At 33.8% G+C, this 24,626-nt stretch overlaps 2 protein-coding genes across 3 annotated transcripts; one reads left to right on the top strand and one right to left on the bottom strand.

Annotated features, from left to right (window-relative positions):
- Window positions 1-10,521: 10,521 nt before the first annotated feature.
- On the top strand, window positions 10,522-16,645 carry LOC11437392 (mitochondrial import inner membrane translocase subunit TIM50). The gene is made up of 10 exons (XM_003617745.4): window positions 10,522-10,958; window positions 11,104-11,192; window positions 12,616-12,652; window positions 14,108-14,169; window positions 14,279-14,392; window positions 14,602-14,706; window positions 14,802-14,900; window positions 15,178-15,337; window positions 15,448-15,550; window positions 16,185-16,645. The coding sequence occupies exons 1-10, from the start codon at window positions 10,637-10,639 to the stop codon at window positions 16,216-16,218; spliced, it is 1,125 nt and encodes a 374-aa protein (XP_003617793.1). The 5' UTR covers window positions 10,522-10,636; the 3' UTR covers window positions 16,219-16,645.
- Window positions 16,646-18,686: 2,041 nt separating this feature from the next.
- LOC11437391 (pre-mRNA-splicing factor ISY1 homolog) lies at window positions 18,687-23,157 on the bottom strand. Of its 2 annotated transcripts, none has more exons than XM_003617743.4 (2): window positions 22,061-23,157; window positions 18,687-19,217 (listed from the first exon to the last, which is right to left on the bottom strand). In XM_003617743.4, the coding sequence occupies exon 1, from the start codon at window positions 22,976-22,978 to the stop codon at window positions 22,067-22,069; it is 912 nt and encodes a 303-aa protein (XP_003617791.1). In that variant the 5' UTR covers window positions 22,979-23,157; the 3' UTR covers window positions 18,687-19,217; window positions 22,061-22,066. The 2 variants fall into 2 exon arrangements, with proteins under 2 accessions (XP_003617791.1, XP_039690785.1); XM_039834851.1 differs by having other exon boundaries at window positions 18,687-19,214.
- Between the last annotated feature and the right edge of the window lie 1,469 nt (window positions 23,158-24,626).

Below are 24,626 nucleotides of genomic sequence, written 5' to 3'. Positions count from 1 at the left end.
TAGCTCCTCGATCTCCTCCTCATGTAATGCCTCTGTTTCCCCTTTATCATCTAAAACAGAAATACGATTTTTGATCTCCATAATCTTGCCATTTAAATTTTGCGAATGTCGACGATGCCACTCCTTTAGGCTAGCCTTCATAAATTTCAATTTCTGTCTAAGAACAAAACCGCCCCATCCAGTGACATTAAGGGTCGCCCATTGTGCCCGAACAAAATCTACCCAACATTTAAGCATGCGAAGCGGACGTGGTCCCCAATTTGTTTCATCAACATATAATAACAAAGGAACATTATCGGAAAGGCCCCTTTGACAAGCCACCTGTATACAATTAGGCCACACAGCACACCACCTATGAGATAATAAAAAACGGTCCAACATACTCATCGACACTCCATCACCACGATACCAGGTAAACATACGACCACATATAGGCAAATCAATCAAAGAACAATCTTCAATAAATTTATTAAACTGGTCCGCTTTCACTTATCTGAAAACCGATCCCTGATGAGTCTTTTATTATCTATTTTAATATGTTATTTAGTTTCGTTTTTAATTAGATTTAAGTTTATTTTATATTTATATTGTTTCCTTTTTGAACTATTTTACTTTAATTCCATATTGTTATATTTTAGGAACGAATATTTGATGGATTGAGTCTTGGAGCAAAAGAAAGGGATTTGGAGTTGATTCGGTACGAAAATACGAAGATTTGGAGACAAAATATATCTCCCCCAAAGTCAGAAGCTTGGCACGGCCGTGCCACACTCCAGAACTACTTTTGCTTAGATTTTAAGCTACTCTGTTTTAGTTTACTTGTGGAACATTCTAGTGATTGCTTAGATTTTAAGTCGAATGTAAACTATAAATATAGTAGCTAGCCATCACAAATATTCATCTTTTCTTGGAACGCAATATGTGACAATTGTCTTTCTAATAAAAGTTCATTTACTTTCTTGTTATTTACTTTTATGCTTTCTCTCTTCTTCTCCTTGTCTACGATGAACATTAGTGAGTAGACTTCTCTTGTCTTGGGATTGTTGGATAAGTCTAATGACATAATCCTAATCAAACCAAGCTTTAAACCTTAATCTTATGTAACCCTAATTCCTTATCTAGATTCACCGCTTTAACATGGATCAACCATTATCAAACTGTGAAAACGAAAGTGGAGGGTTTGATAATTGTTTATCCATCATCTCAAATATCAATTCATAAAACGAAAGTGGAGATTTGATATTCGAACAAGTGAATTTAGACAAAGATTGTAAAGGCAGCGAAATAGTCTTTACAATCTTTGAGACATATAGTTTCGATCTTCAAGGAAACTAATAATGATCAAGTCAGCGAAATAGGCTTGGTTGTTAGAGGAACCAAAATCTAATAGTAATCAAGTCAGCGAAATAGGCTTGGTTGCTAGAGGAACAAAAGAGAAACTGTCTTGAGAAATTAGGTCTAACATAAGGTTATAAGTTTAATAGTTTGGTTTGTGAAGGACTTGTCATTAGGATGAACCAATAATTCCAAGGCTTTTATCTTTTCTTTTCTTTTATTATTTTTAATTAAAAACCCAAACTTTTCTACCTTATAAACCTTTAGTCTAATCATTATCTAAAGTTGATTGAATTCATAACTCCCTGTCGGAACGATACTCTTTTCACACTACTTCGGTAAGACCGTGCACTTGCGGTTTTATCCCATCAATCCCCTCCCTTTTTTCTCTTCATTGCATCGAACGGAGTTGAAATCCCCGCACACACATAAACAATCATCATTATTATTACTAACAAGTGGAACCAAACTCTCCCACAACGCCGTTTTAGCCATAGCGTCACAGGGAGCATACACATTAATAATTACAAAATCCTCCGACGTCTGAATTACCGTACCTTTAATTACCAAAACATGGGCTAAACTCATGCAAGACCACACAACAACCCGAGAACTATCCCACACTGATATCAATCCCCCAGAAGCTCCCACAGACGGTTGGTAAGAATAAGCGGAAGGAGCATCTCCCCAAATGGACTTTATCAACACATCATCAACCGTCGACAACTTAGATTCTTGTATACATAACACAAAAGGATGTTTGTCTCTTACTAAATTTCGAACCTCCACCCTCTTCTCGCCACCTTCTAACCCCCTCGCATTGTAAGACAGCACTAACATCGATACCAAACTCCATCCCCACCCCCAACCACCACAACAAACTCAGCACCCTTCCTCATTTCTCCCATCGTCCCCCATACTCCCACGCCCCACCTCACTACCACCCGCTGCCTGCCATTCCTTTCTCCCCTCCTTCGTTAACAAATTAAAATTATTGCCGGTGTCACAATTAAATGTCAACCCTACCTTCTTGCCAATATCCTTAACATCATCCACCGCCGCTTGATGCTTTCCATGGAGAATAACCCAATTTTCACAATCATGATTGATTGAAGAATTTGAGTTTTTAGAAGACTCAGAAGTTGAAGTACCTGCTTCTTTGGAGTGATTTTTACCTTTGCGAACCTTAATATGCCTTTTCTGTTTTTTCAAAATATGAAGAATTTGTTTACGATCAAGTTCCGACATTCGAGCTACCTTTTTCATAAAACCAACGGACTGCTTGACAAAAGCACGTTTTTTCTTCTTATTTACAACTTTTGGAGCAACATTTACAACAAGGTCTTTTTCCTTTGTAGAAACAGCAACGTCACCAACATCATGATGAATGGGAATATTTTTTCCAACGTGATTGGCTGGAAGTTGAGACACCCACTCTAAGCTCCATGGAATTGTTTCATTGGAAATGCATGGTCCAGCAGCCTGAACATTCTGTTTTTGCCGACATGGATTAAGCTCCTCATCAACAAACACTTGCGCTACTTAAGTTAGTAACTATACCGTCAAAAATGACTCATAATTGATGGTAGAGTTACTAACTTTTTTTTGAAGTAAGGTGACTTAAGAGTATGGATATGGGTGTGATAATTATCTATTGTTCTGGAGTGGTCTGAGAACCACTCTCCACGAATGGATACAATCACGAAGGTACATGTTACGGGGCTGCATTGACGGTGTATCTAGGGAACCTGCCAATCTTTACATATTGATATCTGATGTTAATTCACGAATTACGTTGAATTTCGTTCAACGGATTTTCACCTTGTATTTTTTAAACTCGTCCAATATAAGGTCATGCTTATTCTGCTAGGGCCAAGAGGAGGACCTCAAAACATGATAGCTATAAAAATCATTTCTGAGTCTAAGGTATAATTAAACATGACCAACCTGCTGTTTTTTCTTCTTCTTTCAATTCTCTATTTGTGTGTGTATTGATTGTCTGGAAGAGCTGATTTTGATTATTTGAATTGTAAACTGATTGGGAAACTTTTACAGTATTCATTGAAGAAATTATTTGGCATAATATAGGTTCTCTCCAAAAAAAAGTTCAATGCTTGCTTCAAGGATGGTGAATATGAAATAATGATTCATGTTATATAGGAGTACTTTATTTTGTTGCCAAATTGTCAGACCCGCTTCATTATTGAGTATATAATGCATTATTGGTATGATCAAATGCAAAAACCTATCAATTATATTGTCTTCATCAATAAAATCCATGCATGTACATTCATCAATAAGACTTCTCTAAACCATGCCAATCAATAATTTATCTAAAATTATAAGGGACGCCCTTGCCACATGATACAACCACACGTGGATTCATAACATTGCTATGTAGCTTTGATCATTATTCTTCATTCATCTCTGATTTGCTTTCTTTAATCATTGCTTTAATCATCAATAAAATCGGTACTTTCACACATACATTCACGTTGCGGGCATATTTGTGGTTGTTGGATCAAAATACGATGGTATATAAATCAATCTCCATGTTTTTGTTTTTAAAAAGTAAAAATCTGCATTGAAATCTAAATCATCCGATTTCCATCTAACAATCATCAATGTATCGACTATGTGAATGCAGAGTTACGAATTCTACAATTTACTACTATATATCATGTAGTACTGTCTTGTTGTGAGTCCCACCGAATTTAAAAGTTTCCTCTAAGATCTCATCCACATTGATGTTGCTATCTACAAAAGGGAAAGATCAAACTAAGTCCCTTTCAATTTCAAAATAAATTGACTTCACTTTAGTTTAGAGGATCACTTGGGATTTTTCCTCTAAATGATGAAAATTCATTTAATAGTATGAAAGTGAAAGGTCCATAGTTTTCTACCATATCTATGTCAAAGTACTTAGGGATTTTGACCATTTGTATCAATTAATTGACAAACTCTTGGGTCTCTTTCAGAAATAAAAGTAAAAGTCTTTATTCTTTATGTTATTAATTAGTAACTTACAATTGTTTCTTCCTTCAAAAAAAAAAAAAAAAAAAAACTTACAATTGTTTCTTAAAAGGGTTTTAGGTGAAATAATTACCAATTGTTTCAACTTTCAAGCCCCCGACTCCTAAGAGTGTGTTTGGATGGGGGAATGTTTTGAGGGAATGTATTGTTTTAAGGGAATTCAAATACTTTGGGGTGAATTCCATTGTTTGGATAATAATTTGAAGCATTTTCAAAATGATGGAAATTTATGAAGTATTTTGTTCAAGTTAAATTTAGAGAATTTCAAATAACACCTAAAAGCTAAGAATTTCAAATTTCTTCATTGTTGTTATTTTTCATTTTGGTCCTCAAATTTTCCAAAAATTTCAAATTGACCCCAATAAATTTCCAAAAAATTGCAAATTGGTCCCTCAAATTTTTCGAATATTATAATTTGACCCCTCAATTTTTTGAAATTTACATTTTGACCCTAATTTCAATTTTCAAATTTGGCCCAAAAAAATTAAAATTTATAAAAGTTGCCCAAAAATGATGACAATGAATTTTTTTTATTACTTCATCCAAACAAAAGAATTGAAAAATGAAAGTAATTTAATTGAATCATTTAAATTGCCTAAAATTCTAAATTCTTTAAAATTTCTCAATTACCTCATCCAAACACACTCTAAGGTTTTGTACTATTCTTTGTTAATACCTACAAGGGTTTTAGGTGAAATAACGAAAAGCTATATAAGTACATAGACCAAAATTAAATTGGGAGTGGATTGAGAATAAGAGAAAAACCAAAATCACATATAGTCCTAACTAATTAGAGAGGTCAATAATATAATTAAGTAAAGCTAAATATTAAGACGGCACTATATGTTTTGTAATCATGTCATAAAAGCACCAATTAATTGGATACTATCAGAAGAACTCTTTTGTTAATTATATTCGAACAAGAGTAGTACTAAAATGAGTAACCTTGGATTAAATCCCGTCATCTATCATTTCTTATGAAATGATACAATCTTTTTTAGTTTAAAGTGGATCCTCTAATGAATCATATGACTAGAAGCAAATTGGTTTTCTCTCCTAATAAGACCATGTCATTTAAGGACATAAAAATATCCAAATCTTTCTGTTCCTGTGCATGTATCAATTCATGTTAATCAAGTTATTAGTATTGTTTACTTCAATATCATAGTGATCAAATCAAATGCTTAGAGTGTCACCAAAAAAGTAATCAAATACTTAAGATAATTGGCTCAAAATTACTTGGTAAGTTGGTTCATATCCATGATGTGTGAACTCAGTCATAAGAATATGATTTTGTTACCTCAAATGAGGTGAGTTATGATTATCAATGGCACTCTAATTACTAATAATTTTTCCTTTTCCTATTTTTTTTAAACAAAATTTGGTTCATAAAATATGCTTAGAGTAAGGCTATAACTTAATTAAAAAGAAATTTGGCATGGAAACTTGCTCTTTGTTAATATCTGAAATCTTTGCAAAATTTAATGGATGCATACATCTAATTTCTAAAATACAAGAAGCATGATCAAAAGAAAGAAGATCATGGTTTTGTTGCTTAAATCAAACCATGATTAAATGCCGTCTAGCATCAATTCTAAGATCTTCTTTCATCTTTCTAATGAAATCTTCAAATTTTTTGTTTAACTCTTCTGTACTTAGCACACAACTTTCTTCTTCTACATAATATTCTTCATCTTCTTCTTCATGCTCCTCTTCTTCTATGTTGTTTTCTTCAATTAGAATGTAATCAATTTCCGACAATTTATCTCCCTCATCATCATGTGCATCAAATAGTTCAACTTCTTCTCCTTGTTCTTCGTCTATGAAAATTATATTTTCAATATTTTCTTCGACTTCTGTAGAACATGCTTTAATTTCTATTTCTTCCTCTGCTTCGGCATTTTGTTCATTAGGCTTACTAGTTATCTTCTCAGCTTCTCGCTCCAATATTGGCTCATTGGCCTCTACGTCAAGAACATGATATTGTGAACCATCTTCTTCTACTTGTTCTTCTTCTTCTTCTTCTTCTTGGATATACTGTGATGATGAAAAATCTTTGGAGTTGTTGGAAGGTTTATCATCATCACTAGAAGAGGCAGAAAAAGATTTAGTTAAACCAACAAAAACAAGGAGACCATTACAAAGGAGGAACATGCTATTCTTGTCTATGTTGTGAGTGTAGAGTTGAAAAGGGAGAGTAGAGAAATATAATTTAAAGTAATGAAGGAAAACAAACAAGGAAGAAGGTGAAAAGATGAAGCAAAACACAGATAGTGAAATGAATATTTGTGTAAATTTCATAAGATGGGAATGAGTTTTCATCCCTTGAGTCAGTGTTGATATATTTTGGAAATTTAGTTGACACATATTGTCCATAGTGTTCACTCTAAAGAAAGAGAATGAAATGAGGTTTGGTAGATTGTAAGTAGTGAGATATGATGGTTTGGTGAATTAAAGCCAGGAAGGCCTCATTATATATAGTGGTGACTGGTGTGTACTGGAGAGGGTGATTCTATTATTATTTTTGTTGGTTTCTGAAAATAATTTAAAGACATTTCAATTGATAATACTATGTGCTTATTGTGTTCAGTGGAAAAGGTTAGACTTCACCATGTGATGAATATGGTTCGAATCAAGAAGAGAAAAGAAAATTATGTTTTCCATTATTAGGAGTGTTATACTAGCTAAGTTATTTCACACACACTAAAATAAGTTATAAATTGAAGAAAAATCAATAATTTTATCAAATTGATTTTATTAAACAATTATATCCACTATTATCATAAATACAAAGTCAACGATAGAACTAGTCAACTAATTAAGAAGCATAAATATTTGTTGAAATGTTTTAAAAATAATATCATAAATAAATTTGACGGATAACTGTATTTGTTATATATATGCCTGAGAAAAAAAACTGTATTTGTTATATGTATTTTTATAGGCTACTATGTATTTGTTACTAGTATATTGTTTGAATATACCCTTGGTCTTTTTCAGAAAAGTCTATAGTTGGAAAATTAATATGAAGCAGATGGTATGTTAGGCACTGTGACTATGCCAAGACTTACCTGATATTCAGGAATGCATTTTGTCATGAACGATAATAGGTACTTGAAAAGTAAGTAGTAGCCAGTTGTCAGTCGGATCAGTATTATTGATCATAGAAATTTGCAGCTGTTATCTTCATACTGAACAGAACAAATTGAGGTTTGATTGTCAAGTTGCATTCATACCATTCATGGTTTGGGGCCAAAACCCCCGGGTGATGCGGTACAGAAGAGCAAAGGGGGTCAAGGAACCGCCTTCAAACCCACACACGCCCACATTATTAAAAATTGATAAAGCCTCCATGCATAATGATCTTGGTGGATAATAATAATGGATCACCCAAAAAATTACTCATAATTGATGGCATAGTTACTAAAAAAGAGAAGGGTATGAGAATGATAATTACCTATTGTTCGGACTAGGCTGAGGCCCATTCCGCTAATAGATTGGATCATGGAGGTACATATTATGAATGTTGCTCTTCACCCAGCACATTTTGCTCGCGCCCTACGTGACTTAACTTGCGCATTTTATAACCTCTGCGTGACTTGAGTCACGCACCATTGACCTATGCGCGAGTTAACTCATGCACGTTGGCTGGTGGTCAGAACTGAAGAACAAACGTTTTTTGGACGGTGGTCAGGTTTTCAACCTTCAATCCACACATTTTCTACAAACTTTACACGTTTTTTTGACCACATTTATGGTGGTTATAACCTACACTACCATTCTCACCTATAAATACCCCTCCATACTTCCCTATTTCCTCACACCATCTCACTTTCTCCCCCTCCTCACTCTCTCCCTCTATTTCTCTTCTTCGGAGTAAAATAGTGAGTAGCCAACTTGGGGAAGTGATCAACCATTGGGATAAGTTTAAATCTGTTTTTTTTACTCCATAAACTTTTTACCGTGGGTAAAAGGATTCTTGTTGGGGCATAAAAAAAAACTAGATTTAAATTCAGCCCAGAGGTTGGTGATGTATTTTCCCCAAGAAGGCTGCTCGCTATTTTACCCTAAGAAGATTGATTACTTTTTACCCCAAAAGGGAGAAAATAAGTAGAATAAATTAGTGAATTGGAATAAATTATTGTATCAATTATTGTATTGTATGAATTCTATTAATAAAATGAGATATTGTTATATGCCTCAATTTTGTTCATTCCTTTTATGAGGTGTTCCGCCTTGTTTAAGACAACACGTAGCGTGACTTAACTAACGTTGCGCTAGTTAACTCACGCAACGTTGGTTAAGTTGTGCATTGATTAACACTTGCGCAAGTTAACTAGCGCAATGACATTTTTGACATGGCTGCAGAACGCGAGCAAAATGTGTAGGGTGAAGAGCAAAATTCACATATTATGGGGTGGTATTGACGATGTATCCTAGTGAACATGTCAATCATATTGTCACTATATGATTGTGATTAGACAAAAGTCTAAGAATCATGTAGATTTCGTTCAATTAACTCAACGAATTTTCACCTCGTATTCCTGAAACTCGTCATATATAAAGATATACTTGGAAAAAGGTATTTTTACTTTTAATCAAAACCAATCACTCACCCAATCATAGACAAACTTGATCGTTAAAGTGTTATTTGCATGTGCGCGCAAGACTCAGTCAGAGGAACCAATGAACATTCTTCATTGCGCTTCATCAACTTTGATCGTCAATCTTAGAATCACCTCAAATCACCAACATATTTTAATGAATTGGATGCTAATTGCTAACGGAAGTTCTCATTTAGGATTGAAATATATTCAAGATAAGTGTCATATAATATTCCCATATGAAGAACTTGATGGAAGATTAGTAATTGTATTACAAGATAAGGTACGAGGCTATAACCAATATTAACAAGTCAAAGGGGAAAGATCGGAAGGCTCCTAATTAAGAACGTAGAAATATAGTTGATCCAAACGCAAGGCGATCCAAATATTTGTTTTAAGTCTCTAAAAAAAACACACGTTTTTCTAAAGGCTATTTGGCCTCCAAAGCTCCAAACATAGAATTATTAAAAATTAGTTGATAAAAAGCTGAACTACAACAAAATATTGGTGTTGTTGAGCAGGCTATGAGAGCAAACCTTGATTTTGAGATCTCATGTTTGAATCCTTATAGGAGTAATTATATGATTATTACATGGATTAGTTTGTAATTTTTTATAATTAAAAGGACCAACTTACTAAATTTAAAAATTAACAGGGGGCCAATAAGCAAAATTTGAAACATACATGATAAATTTAAAAAAATAAAAATAAAATGACAAATGTTAAATTTTTGAAATATATATGACCAATATAGTAGCGAAATAATTTAAAATTCTTAACTTTAAGGTGGTATTTGAAATATCTCAATTTAATTTTGACAATATTTGATGAAATCTCTCATTTTCCAAATTTTTTTCTTTCAAAATATTCTATACTGTAAAGAAAGAATTTCAAATACTTAACTTTTAAGTGGTATTGTAAAATACCTCAATTTGACTTTGACAAAACGCTTAATAAAATCTCATCGTTTAAAAAAAATCAAATTTTTCTTTTAGACAATACAATGTAGGGTTAATAGTGTTTTACCACATGCAATATATGTCATTCTCTGTTTTCCCTTTTGCAATTTTTTTCCTTCAGATTCCATCCATGTAATATGAGTTTGCACTGTAATTTTCATTATAATTTCTTAGCTAGATTCCATTATAATTTTCTTTATTTATATAGTAAAAAACACTATCATCTTTTTTTAATTAATATATTTTAGAATTTTTTTGTCGAGTATCCTAGTAGTTATAGCTCACACAATTTAATTGTGGAGAAATAGAGTGTCCGAGATTCGAACCCCAACCTCTATATATAATATGCAACATCCCTATCAAGTGAGTTCATAGATTTTTAAAATTGTTTTCTTACAAAAAAAAAAAAAAAAACATCTTTTTCGTCCTCAAGCAACATTTTTTTAATTAATATTCAGGTGAATTCCTAATATTATTAGATTACTTAAAAAAAATCTTTTTCTTGTGGGAGAAGAAATAAATAATCCACCAAAAAACTTTTTAGCAGGGCTCTAGAAACAACGTTAGCTAGACTGACGGCGTCAAAGTCCAAATAGTTAAAAAAGAATAACAGAAAGCTTAACAGAGTTGATCCGGCGTCTCCACCAAGCCAAGCCAAAACCCTACCTGAACCTCTTTCATTTCATTTCATTCACCATAACAACAATGTCTCTCCAAATTCTCCGATCTCGATTCTTCTCCGTCGCAGCATCATCGTCTTCGAAGCCATTCCGCTTTTCCAAAGTCACTCCTCAACCTTCTTCACGTTTCTCATCCACCGCCGCTCCTGCTACTCCTCATCCTCCTCCTTCCGCCACTCCTTCTCCACCTCCTCCTTCTTCCGCCACTCCTCCACCTTCTTCCGCCACTCCTCCTCCACCTCCTCCTTTTTCTTCCACCGCTTCCCCTAACCGCTGGAACTTCCTCAAATACGCCGCCATCGGTGCCTTAACCGGAACCACCGCCGTTGCCGGTTACGCCTCTTACGGTTCGTATTTTTCTTTTTCCTCTTCATTTCCGTTTCCACTGTAGTTAATCATTTTGAATCTTTCTTTAATCGTATTGATCTGGAAAACGAAATGATGATTGATTGATTTTATTTTTCTTTCTTGTTTATTGAATGTAATGTGCAGCTTATAGTACGGACGAAATTGATGAGAAAACGAAGTTGTTTCGTGATTCGACTAAGTACTCTCCACCTGATGGAGCTACTTCTCTCGATGTAAGTAACTGTTTCTGAATCTTTCTTCGCATTTAATCTTCTTTGCTAATTTAACATTTGAAATTAGTTTTTCTACCATTAATTGTTTTGTTTAATGTTCAATTTCTAAATAATTGACGAATTTTTGTTTGATGAAATGGTTTTTCAAATATCTAAAAGTACCGACATTTCTGTTCGAAGACATCACACGTGTGACTAGTAATTACATTCAATTATGTCATTTTCTTACATTACTACCAGGGATTGTGATAGATATACTTGTTTGAATTATGACAAAACTCAGCATGGTTTGAATGAATGGATTATAATTGTTTCAAGTTACTGCTCTCAATTTGAGTGCTGCTACTAATTTTACATTTGAAGTTATTTTTCTAGTGTGAATTGTTGTGTTTAGACCTATGAAGCACAAACATGAACATCGAACACGGCACTGACACTGACACATCAACACTGATAGTAAATGACATAATTCACTGTAATCACATATGTGGGTGTCATGTCGGTATTGGACAGTGACACGTGTTGGACATCGAACACGCCTTCAATTAGAAGTGTCAGGGCTACAGAGGTTTAGACTCTATAAATTTAATGATTATTTATTTGTTTGATGAAGTGGCTCTTAGAATATGAACTGGAATGAGTTGCAAAATTTGTGTGTGGATTTGACATTTTTCCCACATTTTGTCAATTTATTGGTGGTGTGGTATCTTTGGATGCAACACTTTGATATGGCGGCTTTCAATTGCTTGCATAAGTAAATTTTAGTGATATCAGTGTCAGATTGAAAATTTTACTGTGTTGTTTCTTGGAAACACACTTTGTTGACCTTACTATTGCTTAGTTTTAGAACTCTGCATTGTTTGAATGTGATAGATTTTCTTTGTTCCTTTAGTCATTTTAATATGTTAATAGGCCTCAACATTAGTAGGTTGACATTTTTCTAGCATGAATTGTTGTGTTTAGACTCTCAACATTAACAAATTTTTGTTTGATGAAATGACTCTTCGAATGTGTTTTTGAATCTGCTAAATTTTCTGCAAATCACAAACCAAGTATAAGACGAGCAAGGCGTGAAACTAAACTGAAGTGCAAAAGAAATCGGCCACAAACCACATCACCAACATAAGGGAACAACTGACTAAAAACAGGAAACAGAAGGCCAAAAAAACAGGGAACAACGTACTCTTTGAATGTTGTTCTCTTGTTATTTGAAATGCCTCTTATGCAACATGAACTTAAATGAGTTGCAAATTTTTACTTTTTTGTTTATTGGTAATCCCTTTGTGGACAGCACTATTGCTTAGTTTTGGAGCTTTGCATGGTTAGAATGTAGTAAATTATCATTGTTCCTTTAGTCAGTTTAATATGTTAATAGGCCTTAACATTAGTAGGTTGATATTTTTCGATTTTATTATGCTTGCAGAAATTTCAAGGGATGGTATACTCAACTGCAGTGACAGGTGGGTTCCCCTAGCTTTACTCTGTACGTCACTTATCTTATATCAGTATTGTTCGGATCCTTTAAATATATAATTAATTTTGAGGTTCTTCATGTGAGTGTCTCTTCCCTTGGACTTCGGGAGTGTTGCTGTTACATGAACATTGGACCATCATATGCCATTTAGTTCCATACCCTTGACCTAAATAAGGGAAGTCCTTGGGCGACTTGGAGAAAGCATGTGCCTGGTGTGTGGGCGAGTCCGAATGGATAGAGGTGGGAAAGTTAAAGTGAGAGGGCCCAAGCAGTTATCCCGAGAGGAGGTGAGAAGGGAGTTAGGGAAAAGAACCTCCCACTAGGTGGTTTGAGGAAGGGGCAGTTCCTGCTTTGCATGAAAGGGGGGGCTTGGTCTCAGAAAGAAGGATCACTTTTACAAACACCCAAAATATACCGCCCTTGACTGGAACAACACTGCCAAGGGTAGGAATGATCATACTTCCTGCAAGTACAAACATGAATCGAATGGATGAGTTAACCACTACATCTCTTTTGTGATTTTGTGAAGTTATCTTGGCTATGGATAATCATAATTTATATAGATTAATTTATCAATTAATCATAACAATATGTAGTAGGGGTCCCATGGATAAATTGCTGCTTGCATATGCGCATTACAAAAAAGCTTTTATGATATGATAGTTAACGGTAATTTTCAGTGTTGTTAAATAGCAGCTGCGTTGATGTTATGAGCGATGTTGTAGCGGAAATTAGACATACTTCTGTTGTTCATTCATAGCTATTTAATGTAAAATGTTGACAAACAGTGATGCTAATTTTATCAATCCCCAAATTTCCGTTATCCGCGATTGACAACACTGGTAATTTTAATATGTACCAAAAGAACTGTACTCTGTACAATCATAGAAATATCTATTATACGGCCTCCTTTGTAGCATTTGATCAGGGCGTAGTAACTAGCAAAGAAGTCAAGTGGGCATTGGTTTAGTTGTATTGTTAAGGAGGACTGGTACAGACAAAATGATGTTGTATACTTCTAAAATATTTATTTATTTGTTTTGAAACAAATCCAAAAATCAAACGTGGCATAATTCTTAGGATATATCTTTTCCAATTTAATTCTAATGCACCGGTTTTGATTTTGAGGAAACTTGCCTTTTAAAATCATTAGACGGCATATTTTAGGAGATATATCATATTTTCAATATTAATAGCTTGCTGATTTTTCTGCATGTAATATTAGACGGCATATTTTGAGGAAACTTGCCTTTTAAAATCATTAGATGGCATATCACATTGATTAAACCAATTTTTTTTTTTTATTTACTTTATTATAATAATATTGACACGGTTTTAAACTCCAAATTTTGATTCTTCTACAAGAACTCCAAATTAGTTTGTACATGTGTATGTTTTTCATATTAATAGCTTGCTGATTTTCCTGCATGTAATATTTTAGTGCCTGCTAAAGCAGTAGAGCTTTATTTGGATGCAAGAAGGTTTATTGAAGAACATGTTAAGGTATGTGCATGCTTTTACTTCTCTAATTTTGGTTTTTAAGTTTGCCTTTCTTTTCATGTTTTTACACCTTGTGTTAAACTTTTAATGCTTTGGCCATGCTTCCTTCCAGGGTTATACAGAACCATACACGGACAAGCTCCTTCCAGATTTGCTTCCTCAGGAGCAACATGTGTTCACACTTGTTCTAGATCTCAATGAAACATTGATTCACTACATTTGGACGGTAAGACTTCAACTGCACATGCACTATTTTGGGGATATAAAAATATCGAATATCTTTGAATGGGCTATATGATTATTAATGATATGAAAGTTTATGGACAATTTCATTTCTATAATGTATGTCACACAAAAGAAAGAGTTGGATCTCTTACATGCTGCAGACATCTGACTTATATAATGTTGATTTTTACTTTTATTTGGAATGTGAAGCGAGATACAAGCTGGCAGACTTTTAAAAGACCTGGAGTTGATGCCTTCTTGGAACATCTAGCTCAGTTCTTTGAAATAGTGGTGTATACAGATGAACAGAATATGGTAATCTGATTTTGTTTCTCTGTATTCTGAATGGATAATTTATCATTGTTTTGACTTATGAGTATTCATATTCACGCTTTTGTTGATTTGTGCAGTTTGTAGACCCTGTTATAGAAAGGCTGGATCCTAAGCACTGCATTAGGTACAGGCTCTCGAGACCTGCTACTAAGTATCAGGATGGGAAACACTATAGAGTACGTCTGAGTTTATATTCTTGTATTGTTCTTTCTCAAATTATGTATATACACTCTAGTGATAAGCTTATGATTGATTGTTGATTATAATAGAGAACATATGTCTTGATTGAAACTATTATTTGTAATACAACTTACACCTGAAGAGCATACTAAAGACATGCAATTATCATGTCCTTTGCTTTTTCCTGTCATTTTATTTTGATACTGCACAAATGTGGTGTCTTGAATATTGTTATTATTATGAAATGTTTTTCCCTTTGCCTGTCATTGGCAGGATCTTTCAAAACTAAACAGGAATCCTGCAAAAGTTATGTACTTAAGTGGCCATGCTTTAGAAAGTTGCCTACAACCTGAGAACTGTGTCCCTATTAAGCCATGGGTGCAGACTGATAAAGATGATACAGCTCTTGTGGATTTCATACCATTCCTTGAGTGTAAGTGCATTCCTCTTGAGATGTATTTAAATGAGTTAATGTTTGAAATTATTGTTGTGAGATTTTATGTTTGTAGATATTGCATTACCTTCTCCATTATCCATATGCAGTTGTTGCCCGTACTAGCCCGGCTGATATAAGACCAGTGCTGCAGTCTTACCAAGGATGTGATATTCCGAGTGAATTCCTCAGGCGTTTGAAATTGCATAAGGAGTAATACTCTAACTGCTTTTATTTTCTTAACTGATTTAAAAAAATTGGGAACTATATTGCAACCAAGGTTTTGTTCTTTTGTTATAAAAACTTTGAAAACAAGAAACGAAACTAGAATCACGACAGTAACTATTATTGAAAATATATCAACTAAAACTGAAGACAGAACAAACGTCTGGTTAATTACATTTTATAGTTCACAGGTAAAAATAGTTTTTCCATTACAAATCTGTGAGGGACAAGGGACAGTCTGGAAATTTGATGCAAAAGTTAAGTAGAGGTGCATATTTTGGCTTTTTTCGGATCCAAAAATGAGATACAAAAATGGGGTTATGAGAATGCAGCACCAATCATTTAATATCTGGATTTTTTTATATAATTGAAGTTATCTGCTCTGAAGTGAGGTTAATTTTCTTGTGGTAATTTGTATTTTTTCACAAGACCCACCATGTCACTCCTAATTCACCTTACATATGATATAAATTGATTTTGGGTTGGTTGTTGAAGGTTTTCTATTGTTGCACAAATAGTTGATGCTAAACAGGAAATTTTTTTAGGTTATTATTGCTAAACATGATTTACCCTGTCTTATTTCCGCCAACATTTTTACGCTGGTGTTTTCCAAATGATGCAGGAAAACTGGAGGACAGAGACGCCTCTGGAAGTAACAATACTGAATTGAATGATACAAGTTTGTCGTCAAGAGATTTTCAGTTTCATGATAATTGATTAGTCAGTCAACAAAAGATTTTTGAAGCCGCTGCAAAATCAAGGAGTGATTAAGCCAAATAGATAAAATGTAGATTTTTGTTTGTGCCCTGAACCAGAGTCTTGAACCATCATTTTTTGGCCTACATAATTCCATTGCTGGTATTGATTTTGAAGATATTTGTTGTTTTTGGTATGATAGAAAAGTTAGTTCTTAATGCTGAATGCTTAAATTTCCGTTAAGGACTTCTCAAATTACAGAAGTTTGCTCACTCCTGTTCAAGTTTCAATTGGACATCTGCAAATTCAACTTTTGTCTACATACCCAGTTTGAAATGAAAGTGAAGAGTGGATTGCTTTTGCAAAATGAAGTTGGTAATACAAATATATTTGATTTCTAAAATGGCAAAATAGAACACTAATTTAGATATGGAGTAAAACCTAAATTTTAGGATTTTATTGCTACACGAGTCAAAGCAATGTAGATATGTGCTACAATGCAAAATTGTACCAAGGACTTCTTATTTAATTTTTAAGGGATTTGTTTAGGATTTTGAGTAACAGTTTTTTTTATTAATTTTATTGCTACACGAGTCAAAGCATAATTTAGATATGTGCTACCTCAAGTGACCTCAATAGCATAGAAGTTATATGATTTTACTTCTACGGATGTCATTTGGGCATCTCTGATGACTTACCAGTCTAAGGTACGACAACACTTACTGTTTGGGGAAACCACTCTTTCTCTTCACAAGTTCCATTTAAATCAAGGGTGAAAAATAAAGCTGTTATGAAATACGAAGGGAGACTTTCATTGTTGAAGTAAGGACTGGCAAACAGACATGAGTTAGTTTTTTAGCTTAATTGAAGGAACATAAAGAGACAATAGAACGATATTTCTTCCCTCAAATTGATAGAGTACATAAGATACAAATATCATTATAAATTTGAGGGTGAGTTTGTGAAGAAACTCATAACACCCAAGTTAATTGCATACAATGACAAAATGTCTACATTTAATATGATAAATTATGAGTGACTGGAATACATATGCTTCCGAATCTAGAATGCCGACGTCTAAATCATTGATTGAATCTGGAATTGATTGAAGTTGGTCTCTCAATAGGAATCAAACGAACACTGCAACAAGATGTGAAATCAAACAATGCTGCATAAGACGGATAACAACACAATGCCACGCTCGAACGATGAAATCATGAAAAAGCGCAAAATAAAAAACTTGATATATGTGAAAACAACTTATTTAGATTAAAAGAAATGGAAAAAAGATGCAGTGAAATGATTTTAAGTTTAAAAAAATGACTTAAAACCACCCCTCCTCGATGAGAGCAAAGGGGAAAGAGAACTTAGAAAGAAGATAGAGTTTCTCTCACTAAAAAACTAGAGCCGACAAACAATTGAGAGGATTATTTCATGTAGCGTTTTGTTTTACAATTCGGCCACAAAAGTATCATTTTCTAGAATTTTGGGTCAATACACAATAATTTCAAGATATAATAATTCATTTGTTAATTATTAAAACATATGTCTATATATTTATGCTACAAATCTCTATGCACATGTTCGAATAAGAATCATTAAGTTGGAGAAATTGTTATTCAAATGCTTAATATGTTTGTGCAACCAAATTAATGGATTCTCATTTAAATATGTTAGAGAGAGCCTCTTCAGAAGAAAAAAAAAAATGTTAAGAGATTTGTAGCATAAAAAATATACGGACATACGTTTTTATAATTAGCAAATGATTATTATTTCCTGAAAGGAAAATATTAACGAGACCCTTCTTTAAATTATTGTGTACCGATGGTCATTAGATTATGGCCTCATTAGATTATGGTCATTAGATTATTTCTTTAAAGGAAAACATGACACCAGTCAGCCACGAACGAGATGATCAAACTGAACTTTGAAAAAGGTATATTTATTTCTTTGACTGACTCTCCCTTGTCAAAAAAATCTCTTTGCTCTCCATTCAGTTCACAAATGTTGTGATCATATGTTCTCTGAAAATTAAGTAGCAAGGGAGCATTGTTGACGGAGTGGGAGAATGAAGGTCAAGGGAGAGTCCAAGATAAGGGAGGGGATTCTCTCTTGTGACCGGAGAGTCCAGTGAGATCCTCTCCATTCAATTTTTTTAATTGCAAGCATTTATAATTATTAAAAGGGTAATTAAAGGTTTAGATTTTCACTCCAGAGCATCCAGTGAAATTCTTACGGAAGAGAATCCAAGTCCCCAATATAACGAATTTCTGGTGCTTGCAAATCCACAAGAAGAAAACTTCAGAAGAAAACAAAGACGCTAGAAATTTCAAAATCTACAATTATGGCAAAACCTCTCATGTCTCCAACTTCATTCTCTAGTTTCAATCTTTATCCTAATCATAAAATGGAACAGAAGATAAATATATTGAGTTTAAAGGGTTTAATGTTAATGTTGAATATTGATCACATTGTTTCGTCTTTGTTGTCGGAAACTGGTGATGTTATTGACAAAAGAAATTACAAGACTTGTTTTGAAATTGAAGCCACCACCGTCGTCTCATAAAGTTGAAGCCTTCAAAATGTTGATGATTATGGTTTCGGGTCAGTCAAACAGATTTTTTTTACAACATTTGTGATAAAACTAAGTTACGTTTTTTTTACACTTGCATTAGTTAAGTAATGCAGGGGTATTTTGGTCAGTTTGGCTGGACGCGAACGAAAAGTGCAGGGGGGAGAGCAGAAATAAAAAAATATATTCAACCCAATAACAATTCAATCCCCTCAGCACCGCTGCTTGCATGCCCTTTCGACCAGGCAATGCAATAACCATGTTTTGCTACCACCACCCAAAGATCGACAACTTCTAACACTATCCTTGGTAACAAAGTTCGGTCAGATGACTCACTATTCCAAGTAATTACAGCATTGCACCGACTCTACTGATCAAAATTCCCTGCTGTCAAGTAACCATGCATTCATTCATACAGTCAGTGAATTTAAATAATTGGATTTCAAGAGAAAGATGCAATTCAGATATTTACTCCAACAGTGTAAATTGACTAACTGTGAGCGCATGGTCTCTTTGCTCAGCTCTACTAATTCTTTTACATGCAAATTTCGTTGTCTTGGGGAAAAATTATGATTTCAACAAACAAATCCAAAGTCTGTTTAGTAATAAGGAAGATTTAAAGAAAATGATTTCTATTCCTTTGCCAAAATGGATTCAACGCCACTGCAATCGCAGGGAAAAAAACAGACCACAAAGCTACAACAGGCCACCAAAATACACAACAGCAGAAGACTAATAGGACACCGTAGCCAAGCCAAAATCCAGGTTAATATAGCAGCAACTCAAACTAAAATTCAAGCAAGCACATAAAGACTTTATCTACGCACTTGGAAGTTGGAGCTAATGTTGTCAAATTGACAGCTAAACATACCACCGCAAAACTTGCACACTATAAATTAGACACAAGAAACTTATATAATGAAAAGCAGTCCCAAAAAACTGAATAAAACCCCAACACCGAAGCCTCACAAAATGCACCAAGAACCTGAAGATGAACACCGAGGCACAAAAGGAAAAGGCACAACGGCAAAACAGATCAATGGGGTTAGCTAATAGGTGATTGAAGACAACACAATTCCTAGCTCTCCACAATTTCCACAAGATTATGCAGAATAGTTGAGTACACTCAGATGTTAAACATTTCATTTCAGTATACAAAAGTTCAAATACGTGAAATGGAGCACATGGTGATCCGACACTGTAATTCTATTAAAAATTATACAAGAAACACACTCCTCTTCTATAAATATATATTAGCTATTTAACTAATACAAGCTGGATACAATTACCACCAAGTAGTTGCAGTAATAAATCAACATTGGAGTAACTAATTATACAATAATCTTAACCTAAACCAAGCATAACTGGATATATTATGAAATACCTAAGTAACCACCACATATAGCTAAATACTAAAGTACAACTTCCAAACAGAGGTAATACCATAATAATAATAGCCACTCATGACTGGGCTAAACTCATATTAACAAACCTCTGGAGGCTTTAAATAATGGTTCCAGCAATATGATTAGAGATCGTTTTCCTGAAACATCTGAACTCTTCGCCAGTGACAGAATAGAAGTGTCTTGATCACAACCAAGTTATGACAAGAATCTTTAAGGGTTAAATATGGTTTAATCCCAATAAATATATTTCTATCAAGCTTAGTCCTATAAGAATTTTCATTTGAGAAATGCTATGAACATTCTCTTTCTAACACTCACTCTTTTATTGAGTGAAATTCATGAGTCTCACGCTTTGGAAATCCATCCCACATAAAGTGGTGAGACCCGCATGGGTTAGAAAGAGAGTGTCCGCAGCACTCCTCTTTCATTTATATTTAGTCTGTCACCCATGTTTAGTAGCTAAACTCATCAAATAAGAGACTAGACATGAATGAAATTTTTTGTAAGGACCACACTTGATAGAATAGTATTTTGTAGAGTCTAAAAATATATATTAATGGAATCGCTTAAATTTAAGAATTCAATCCATTGATGGGGAATAATGGAAGCAAACTTCACTCCCATTGCAAACAACTGTTTTTACAGCCACACAAATCAGCAGAGTTCTTACCAACATTTTAATATTATCAATGCATGTAGTATTCATGATACATCTGAAAGATTGTTATCAAAATCCAGGACAAAGCTCTCAATGTTGAAAATTCAATTGAAAGCTAATGATTTTTCTATCAGCATGAACTGATCAGAAAATTCAATTGAAAGCTATACAGTAACCATTTGAATATGTCTTTAACCAAATCACACTACAGATCTAGCATCACCAAAAATAAAAATAAACAAGGTGTTCTAATACTTCGCTGGGAAAACACTGAATGTTAAACAAAAAACCAAAGCGCAAATTCAGTAAGAGGAATTGAAACAAAATGCAGAGAAGGAAACATGTTTGATTGGAGAAGTTGAAGAAAAAAAAGATGTAACTTCATCAGTTCATTGTGCTTTCTATTCTATACGAGCCAAACCATAAAGGCTACTCAGATACTGCACCATCAAGGCTTTTCATTGAAGTAAAAAAAATTAAGAATAAACCAAAACATAAAAAATATAGCTCAAGAGATAACAGGAAAGCGAGTTATACTGATGAACCAATAAAACAATAACCATGATAATATCCTTGTGTTGGATGATATAAACTCAAAAATGTGTTGGATGATAGAAACTCAAAAATGACAACAGGATGCATTATGATTTCCTCAATGATAACTCAGAACAAAATAGTTTACTCTATGGTGAATTAGCATACTTATTTCCATTCTGATTCATCTAATTCATTATTTTCCCAGTAATTAACCAAAATTCAAACAAACCAAAAGATTATGACAGTAAACACTACTCATCTATTTATTGTAAGTTCTAACTTTCATGGTGCAGAAAAAACAAACACCAAACTCTTAGTACTACAGCTAAAAACAGAATCCAATTTAACTATAAAAGAAATCAAACACAAAAGTTATAAGCACGGAATCCCACCGTAACGCAAATGATTCCTAAGACTCAGAGCTAAAGCCTCACAATCTTTGCTGGATAAAATTTGTTGATTGAACTATGTCTGAAGACACCATTCAATGCAATTTACAACAATACTAAGATCTTACAAAAAACTTCAAACATAGTACGAACAGATTCCTTGAATCTAATCTAAATCAATTGCAACATGTAATGTAACCAAAAAGTACTGATTCAAAGCCAAACATAAACACCACCAACCTATATCTAGCGATGAATGTTAAGCAAATCCTTAGCTTCAGTCTGCTCCTCCATAAGCACATCACTCACATACCGATTCAACAAATCCGCCTTCTTCTTCTGCAACACCATCTTCTCAATCTCCTTCTCATCCGGCAACGGCACATGCACAACAAATTCCCTCTCTTTCTCATCCAACCTCTCCCTCATCTCTCTCTCTTTCATCCTCTCCTCCTCCACCACATCCTCCTCTTCCTCATGAAGTATCTCCCTCGTAGCCGCAGTAACCTCAACAACCTCCCCACTCCTCACAGCCTTCCTAGCTTCCTTCCTTATCCTATCCAACCTCTCCCACTCCTCAACCGCCTCGCGTCTCATACATTCCTCAGCCGGAGCCTCAACTCGCTCCAATATCCCATCTTCATCATCCCTATAACCATAATAAGCAGCATTAATCCTCTTATAAATATCATATCTCGTCCTTCGTTTCCTCAACTCCGGCGGCTTCTCAAAAAGCTCCCTAACCCCAGGCAATTTCTTCGCTGCACCGAAATATCTATACCCGGGCCCCCTTCCACTAGGGTTAGGGACATCAACAATATTCCCATCCAAATCAGTCATTTTCGCAGAATGCCTCGCGTAATTCGGTCCTCCAAGCTCAACAATTCTCCTCTCCCAATGCGATTTCTCACGAATGAGTTTGTTAATTTCGTCGTTGAGATCACGAAGACGGTGTTCGCCGAGACCTTCGTTTTGAATCTCGGCGACTTTGCGGCCGATTTCGCGCATGATTTGCTGACGCCATTTGTCGGCTTCGTTTAGGTCACGACATTCAGAAGCGAGAAAAGGACGGCGTTCTTTTGGTTTCTTCTTTTCCTCAGCTTTCATGGTGATGAATCGATTCAGCATCGATTGAGCTTTCTCTTCGTTACGAGCCATCTTTGCTTGATTCTGATGAAAACGGTTTCTTCTTCTTCTTCTTCTTCTTATGGATGAATGAAAACGAGATCGAACACACTAACGAATCGCTTTTGTGAATAGAACCCTAAACCCCTCTTCTCAGAAGGTGATATTTTCTTTGTTTATTTGATAACGAAGATAATAGTGTTAGAAAAAACTTACTCCATCTTTTTGTTTTGAGTGAAGATTCTGATTTAAAATTTAATTTAATTTAATCCCTCCTGATTTTTTTTAAAGAAATTCCTGTAACAAATATCAAAATTAATCTTTGAAAGTTACATCCAAATTTATTTAAAATTTTACAATAATACCAAAATTGTCCTCTTCATGTAAATTTTTAAAAATTCATCTTTTATGATCATTTTGAACCCTTATCCCCTTTCATCCACAAATCACCATAGATGTGCAACCAATATCTGAATCAACATCTTTGTTATTGATATGTACTATATTCATAAAGGTTAGTGAATTTCATGAATTTCATTTTCGATGAGTTTCTATTTGTTTATTGTTTGTTTTGGTATGAGATATGCCTTTCAATTTGATTTTAAGTGAGAGGTTAGTGTAAATTAAGTTTACGTGTATGTATATAAAAGGGGTTAGTGTAGTTTACGTATGTAGGTTAATGTAAATTCAAGTTTACGTATGTTCAATTTAGGTTAGTGTAAATTCAGTTTACTTACATTCAATTTAGGTTAATGTAAATTAAGTTTACTTATGTTCAATTTAGGTTAATGTAAATTTAGTTTACGTATGTATATAAGAGGTTAATGTAAATTAAGTTTACTTACGTTCAATCTAGGTTAATGTAAATTAAGTTTACACTGACGTTCAATCTAAGTTAATGTAAATTAAGTTTACTTATGTTCAATTTACGTTAATGTAAATTTAGTTGATTTGAAATTTTTATTTTAATTAAAGGGTATATTAGTCATTCTAGAGTGTAACTTGTTTTTTTTTGGGTGTGACTAGTACCATTAATCTTTATCGAATCTAAATTAGGTCATGAGAATTTTGTGAGGAATTAAACTGAGTCTCTACTCTTCTTTTTATTTTTTAAAGGATTATTTTGAGTAATTGCAAAAGAAATTCTTTATTTTAAAAAATGTATTCTATTGAACCGAATTAAATCGATCTAATTTATTTATTATTCATTTGTTTGATTTAGTTATTTGGGATCTCATAAAAAAATTGGAAAAACGGAAAAAACTAACTAACAAATTTTTATTGGTTCATTTTTTTTTTCCATTGGATCTCATCTATGGAGCACATAGCTTTGTCTCATTTTAGTTTTTTATATCTAGTATAAATTTTGGGAATGAAATTTTTATAAGGTAGAAATGTAACATCCTGAATAATTAACTATTGTTTGGTTTGACTTATCAGCACTAACAAGTGATTCTATAATCTTCAAAAGTGAAAAACTGAGTTTTTAATGGTGTTTGGTTTAACTTTTAAGAATTGATTCTATCCTCCAAAAGCAATTGTCCTTAAAGCTAAAAATCCTAACTTTTAGCTTTTCTAGAATCAATTCTACATTAAATTTTCTATTTTGATTGTTACAACCTATTATTTTTCTTTATTGCCCTTTATCAATTCTCCTTCTTTTTGCTTTGTAATTTAATTT

The sequence above is a fragment of the Medicago truncatula genome, chromosome 5 (genome assembly GCF_003473485.1).
Source record: "Medicago truncatula cultivar Jemalong A17 chromosome 5, MtrunA17r5.0-ANR, whole genome shotgun sequence".
Lineage (NCBI taxonomy): Eukaryota > Viridiplantae > Streptophyta > Magnoliopsida > Fabales > Fabaceae > Medicago > Medicago truncatula.
Note: the sequence above shows the minus strand (reverse complement) of the source record. Positions and strands in the feature narration are given on the sequence as shown.